General features: G+C 39.8%; 1 protein-coding gene across 1 annotated transcript; it reads left to right on the top strand.

The window, feature by feature from the left end:
- Nucleotides 1–3,188: 3,188 nt before the first annotated feature.
- snrpd2 (small nuclear ribonucleoprotein D2 polypeptide) lies at nucleotides 3,189–7,175 on the top strand. Its single transcript, XM_058387066.1, has 3 exons — nucleotides 3,189–3,347; nucleotides 5,155–5,334; nucleotides 6,808–7,175. Coding segments are annotated over exons 1-3 (357 nt in total). The 5' UTR covers nucleotides 3,189–3,345; the 3' UTR covers nucleotides 6,983–7,175.

The raw sequence follows: 7,175 nt of genomic DNA on the forward strand, positions 1-7,175 counted from the left end.
AAGGTGAAGTTCTAATTTTTGTGTTTGTTTTTTTGCTTTGCCTTGTGGTCATCGTTCATGTTTTTTGTTTTTCACAGTTGGCAGATTGTGTTTCACTTCTTGAAATAAATTACTTTCTCTTCAATGTCGTGACTTTAAATGATTATGTGCATGTTGCTTGCGTGTTAATCATTTCTTCAGTGGATTCTAAGCATGTTTAAGAATTTCTTTTTTTATGGATTAAAAATAAAAAAGTGTCCCACAAACATTAAGCACATCAATCACGTACTCCTTAACCTGCACTACTTGCACTAGGAACAGATTTGTCATGTGTAAATGTTGTTTTATTTAGGTGTTTAGGAATAAGAACATCAGGTATAAAAGTGTGATTGCGGGAATCTTCGTCTCTGTGTGACACCACAGCTTGGTCTCTATTTCTAACTCCACTGAGGTGAATCAGGACATCATATCACACATATCAACGTTTTAATGAAGCTGAGCAAAGTGATATCACCTCTTATCGCATTACACTCAGTGTGAAAGGATTTGCAAATCTGAGCAAGCTGCAGGAAGCAAGCGTGTGATTTGTGCACGAGGAATGTGTGATGGCTGACAAATGATGGAAATAAAAAGAGATCAGTGGAACGTTTCCCTTCACACTAGAGATATACATCACTCATCAGAAACGCAGCTTTAAGACAGGACTAGCTCAGGGGCTTAAGGTCCTTTAAAAAGAGAAAGGTTAAGAGTTCAAATCCCAGGTACTGCTAGTTGAAGAGTGTGTCCTGAAGGAATATTTCTTCAATTTTTCATTAATACAGTTGTCAGCCTGTGTAATAAATAATTTGGTGATTGTGCCAATGCAGGTCATAACTCACTTTCCTTCATAATGTGATTTTTTTCTGTAAATAAATCTGATCTTTTTAAACTTAAGCAGCTGAAGATACCCTGAGGCTAAGACCTCACACACACACACGATAAGGTGGTTTGAGGGTGCAGAATTTTTAGATTTCTGGTTTTACGTCCTTGTGAGAGTTAGAACATTTAACTCTTTGAAATGTCCCAAATAATTCCCTAAAAATATGAGTAATATGTAATAAGACACTAATAAAGTGTTGCTATGAACAATAAGACTGAATATACCGTCCTTCTCACCCTGAGAGCATGACCAACATGAATGAACCCTCCAGCTGGACAACGATCTAATACCAAATCAACAGAGAATCATTTTTAATATGTTTTGCCATGACTGTCTCCAGACCTGATTTCAAGAACACAATCTCGCAGATTTCTAAAAGATTTCTTAAGAAAGACTCAGTTAGAGACTCACTTAGAAACGGTATGTCAGGGCAATTGTGTAGGAGATGGCTTACCGGGGATTGATTACTATGGCTGAAAGAATTTATATCCTAATAAAATAAACATGAGTAAAATAAATTCCACAGACCATCCTCAGAGTAGATTTATTCGACGTACATAACATATTGAGAAAATCATTTTCAGAGACTGCTTTATCCAGGTGAGGGTCATGGTGTATCCATAGCTTATCCTGGATAAACTATACCATTTCAATAATAAATTATTCTGATTTTTTTTCCACTACTGTAGGAGATCAAAAAAGTACAGTTTATATTGCCGTCATAAAGGGAGTTGCAAACATTTGAACTGAAATCATTGGAGATGAGTCTCTTCTTCCATCTATGATGCAAGGTACCATTACTTTGATCCCTCAACCTTAAAAAAAGATATTCTCTCTATTGATAATTGGCACCCTGTCCTTAACAATGACTAACAAAATCTTGCCTTTGCTCTTTGCCAAGAGAGTCAAAGATGTTGATGAAGCACAAGCCACATTCAAGACCACAATCAACACATTGCTAATAACATTAGGCTTGTATTAGACTTATTGGATTACAGCGATTTCATTGTCATTGACAGTTATATTCTATTTCTTGATATTCATAAAGCATTTGATTCTGTTGAGCATGATTTCACTTTTAAAGCACTTAGCAAATGTGGATTTGGACCCTTTTTTCTGTAAAACAATTAAGACTTTATACAAAAACAACAGCAGCTCTATCAAATTAAACTATGGAACTTCTCCACGGTTTAATTTAGCTTGCATTAGACCAGGGTGCCCAATCTCCCTTTACCTCTTTCTGATCGCCTCTCAGTTTCTTGCCACATATATTTGTTTGAATGGTATTCGGGTGGCAGAAAGACATTTTATTATCAGTCGGCTGGTTGATGATACCACATTGTTTTGGAAAGACTCGTCCCAGATTCATGTTGCCTTAAATTTAACTGAATCATTCTCTAAAGCCTCTGGATTACGTTTGAATGTAAATAAATAGAGGTAAAAATTCTACCACTACTCTTATTTGCGATATTCCTGCTAAAGATCAAGTAACCTATAAAGACTGCACTATAAGATGTCGCTCCAACTTTTCCTCAGTTATAGATAAAACTCAAAAGAAGCTTAACGCCTGGCTCCAGAAAGGCTGTCAAAGGCTGAAGGTCTCTCCAGACTTACGTATGCAGCACTCTGTTTATATGTAGATGGCCCTACTTTGAAAAAGATTGACTTCAAAAGAGAATTCATTATATTAGGAAGTCTGTAGTAATGAATAAAGGGGAATTCGGTGGTATGAATCTACTTGAACGATACATTAGAAATCAATTGGCTAAGACGTTTCCTAAATGATCCCAATTCTATCTGGAATGCTGTCCCCTCTTATGTTTTCTAAAACAGGTGGTCTCAGGTTTCTTTTGGTCTGCAGCTATGATGTCTCAAAGATCTCCATCAATCTCTCCAACATCCACAGACAGAAGCTACTTTCCTGGTCTCTCATCTTCAAACATAAATTTCCAAAAGTTGCCTGTTTGTACACTTATATGTTATTGTTTTTAAGCCCCCCTGCTGCTATGTGTTTGTATAAAAAATAATATTAAATAAAAATAAAAATAATATGCAATAGGTAAGTAGACGCATTTCCGCGCATGCGCAGTACAAACCGTATTTCCCGTACGGATCGAGTATATTAGGCACATTTTTTATTTTCAAGATTATGTTCCTAACTAATGTTTACGTGAATCCAAAATAGTTTTGAGCAAGTTGACCGAACTGGAAATATTTTTTTCAGTTACTTCTTATTTTTCCTTTACAATTAAAGAATAAAAAATGCGGCACCTTTAATTATCTATGAATATACAAAAAGACTAGCAGGAGCTTGACCCGGAAATAGATTAGGATCGTGTGGCGGTTTAGAACCGGAAGTGGCGCCATCACAAGCGACGTTAAGTCAGCGTGTTAGCAGATCTGCTAGCTGCTTCATCTTTCAGCTCTTCAACAGAGGATAAAACAAGATGTAAGTTCATCTCTCTCTTCCGTTCAGACACAGTGCGACACGTTTCCTTCTGAGATTCTGTTTTCATTGAAGCGGTGACTGATTAATAAAGTCTCCAGTAGCTGAGTGTGCTGTGTTTAGCAGGAGCGCTAGCTCTACTAGCTGTGTATTGTTCAGTGATGAGGGAATATTCAAATTCACACGATCACATTCTCCATCATCACACACTGATCACTGATCATATACATCACACACTGATCATATACATCACACACTGATCACTGATCATATACATCACACACTGATCATATACATCACACACTGATCACTGATCATATACATCACACACTGATCATATACATCACATCAGTTCAACTAATTTTGAACAATTCAACTAATCTCTATCTATCTATATGTATGCATATTTTATTTATATATATATATATATATATATATAAACATAAACAAACACACACACACTACTGCTGAAAAGTTTTGGATCACTTGCATATTTCAGCTACGGAGGAAGACTCCATCAAACCGATCCATCTTGTGGGAGATGCTCCAAGAAGCATGGGGTGAAATCTCATCAGATATATATACACTATATTGCCAAAAGTATTCGCTCACCCATCCAAATAATCAGAATCAGGTGTTCCAATCACTTCCATGGCCACAGGTGTATAAAATCAAGCACCTAGGCATGCAGACTGTTTTTACAAACATTTGTGAAAGAATGGGTCGCTCTCAGGAGCTCAGTGAATTCCAGCGTGGAACTGTGATAGGATGCCACCTGTGCAACAAATCCAGTCGTGAAATTTCCTCGCTCCTAAATATTCCACAGTCAACTGTCAGCTGTATTATAAGAACGTGGAAGTGTTTGGGAACGACAGCAACTCAGCCACGAAGTGGTAGGCCACGTAAACTGACGGAGCGGGGTCAGCGGATGCTGAGGCGCATAGTGCGAAGAGATCGCCAACTTTCTGCAGAGTCAATCGCTACAGACCTCCAAACTTCATGTGGCCTTCAGATTAGCTCAAGAACAGTGCGCAGAGAGCTTCATGGAATGGGTTTCCATGGCCAAGCAGCTGCATCCAAGCCATACATCACCAAGTGCAATGCAAAGCGTCGGATGCAGTGGTGTAAAGCACGCCACCACTGGACTCTAGAGCAGTGGAGACGCGTTCTCTGGAGTGACGAATCGCGCTTCTCCATCTGGCAATCTGATGGACAAGTCTGGGTTTGGCGGTTGCCAGGAGAACGGTACTTGTCTGACTGCATTGTGCCAAGTGTAAAGTTTGGTGGAGGGGGGATTATGGTGTGGGGTTGTTTTTCAGGAGCTGGGCTTGGCCCCTTAGTTCCAGTGAAAGGAACTCTGAATGCTTCAGCATCCCAAAGGTGTTCTATCGGGTTGAGGTCAGGACTCTGTGCAGGCCAGTCAAGTTCATCCACACCAGACTCTGTCATCCATGTCTTTATGGACCTTGCTTTGTGCACTGGTGTACAGTCATGTTGGAACAGGAAGGGGCCAGCTCCAAACTGTTCCCACAAAGTTGGGAGCATGAAATTGTCCAAAATGTCTTGGTATGCTGAAGCATTAAGAGTTCCTTTCACTGGAACTAAGGGGCCGAGCCCAACCCCTGAAAAACAACACCTGAATGATTTGGAGGGGTGTCCCAAAACTTTTGCCAGTATAGTGTATGTATATGTGTATATGCCTGTCTGATTATCACCTCTTTGTTAATTCAAAGTTGTTATGTGAGCACAGTAATCATTCATCTTTATTCTGTTGAACCCTGTGTGTGTTGGTTGTGAATTTGTGCTGTAGGAGTCTTTTGAACAAGCCGAAGTCAGAGATGACCCCTGAGGAGCTGCAGAAGCGTGAGGAGGAGGAGTTCAACACCGGGCCGCTGTCCGTCCTCACGCAGTCTGTCAAGAACAACACGCAGGTGCTCATCAACTGCCGCAACAACAAGAAGCTGCTGGGTCGAGTCAAAGCCTTCGACAGGTAACGAGGGCCTTCATAAACCTACACTACTGAATACAGCACCCTGTATTCACGCTTACTGTCGGTGGGGTGGGGGTGGGGACACACTGTAGCAGGCGTGTATGTGTGTGTATTTTTTACAACATTTTTAAATATGATTTACATGACCAGCACATATGGTGGAAATGACCTGCTACCTGCCTTACAACCACATTAGAATATTACAAAGAACCACTAATTTGAAGATTCCTCACTCGGCAACAATAGCAAGCGACAAAGTGATTGTGTGACAAGCTGATGATTTGATTTTTTTTTCATTGTGTGATGTAATAAAGCAACAAAACTACTAACTTGAATGAATCCTCAGACTAATCCAATGGAGCACATGGGCTGATGTGTTTAAGTTGCACAGTTCTTACTTGCAGTTATTTCCTGTTTAATGTTTACTGATGATAACTGCCTCATACCTCTTTTATACCTTGTTCGAGGAGTTAGTACAGCTAACTCGCTTTGTGGATCTGCAGAAAAGCTAGCATGAAGCCTAGCAAATAAGTCAGACATGAAGTGCCTTACTGCGCATTATAGCACAAAAATGACAACAACAAAAAAAAGTTAGACTCCTGCAGCTCGCTATTAAAACTAAAGCAGGTTCATAATAGCTCAGGTTGTTTTAAATATAATTATCACCTCTAACAGTGGATCTGGACGTTCTATGTAGCAATTTTTCATAGCTATAGCATGATTTATGAAGGGCAACACATTTGTGTAGCCTGTAATCTAGTAGCCCATGTTGATGAATGATTAAGGGGGGTTTGACCTGTGTGTCCTCTTATTTTCACCCCAGTTAAATACATGGGCAACCTTTTCAAAGAAATAACTACTTGAACATTGCACACAAGCAACTGATGCTTGAGATTCTGGGTGATGAACAAGGATTTTGATTCATTTGAGACGTATATTTCCATCTCCTGCTCATGCCACTCTGATTATTAATGTATCTGACCATCACAGCATTGTCCAAGCAGACCTGTGTATGGAAACATCTCGGAACATGTAAGGGGTATTTAAGCAGTACATGGATCAGCTGGTTAAGTCACATGACGTTACACTGACCACCCCCCGTAACGTGGTGGTGTGTACAAGTGAATTAGTTTGCTGTATAAACAGACTTGCTGCCTGTAACTGATATTTTAAATACTACACTCACATGTTAACAGTTGTGAAAATGGTTTGTGCCAAACATTTGTTTTTTGGCTTCCCAGACTTGATGTATTTCTCTATCCAGCAGCTTTCACATAGATCCCATATACTGTCCTTCATCTGTTTCTGTTACTCAGTCTATCACTCTGCCTTTAAATTTGTCTGTCTACCTTACCATGTTGATGATGTACCTCAGATGGTTCAATACACAAAATAGAAACCGTCTGTACATCTGTCTGTGTGATCTCTGTGGGGTGTTGAATTGCTTTTTCCATTCTCTGTGTGTGTGTGTAGACACTGTAACATGGTCCTGGAGAACGTAAAGGAGATGTGGACTGAGGTTCCCAAGAGCGGGAAGGGAAAGAAGAAATCCAAACCAGTGAATAAAGACCGTTACATCTCCAAGATGTTTCTGAGAGGAGACTCGGTCATCGTGGTGTTGAGGAATCCACTGATCACCGGCAAATAATTCGTACACTCACTCTGACATGCACATTCTCTTACATTCTCTCTCTCTCTCTCTCACACACACACACACACACACACACACACACACACACTGGTGGCTTGCTCTCAGTGAGAGACTTGGTGTGTAAACATAGTACTGATTGTGTCACTTTGACTGGATTTTGTTCTGAATAAATGTTTTGTATTTACAGTCA

Source organism: Hemibagrus wyckioides, linkage group LG04 (assembly GCF_019097595.1).
Source record: "Hemibagrus wyckioides isolate EC202008001 linkage group LG04, SWU_Hwy_1.0, whole genome shotgun sequence".
In the NCBI taxonomy this organism is placed as follows: domain Eukaryota; kingdom Metazoa; phylum Chordata; class Actinopteri; order Siluriformes; family Bagridae; genus Hemibagrus; species Hemibagrus wyckioides.

Excerpts from the sequence above, each read along its gene's own strand:
- snrpd2 (XM_058387066.1), top strand. Across the intron at positions 5,335-6,807 it reads CGAGTCAAAGCCTTCGACAG|ACACTGTAACATGGTCCTGG; the intron begins GTAACGAGGGCC and ends GTGTGTGTGTAG.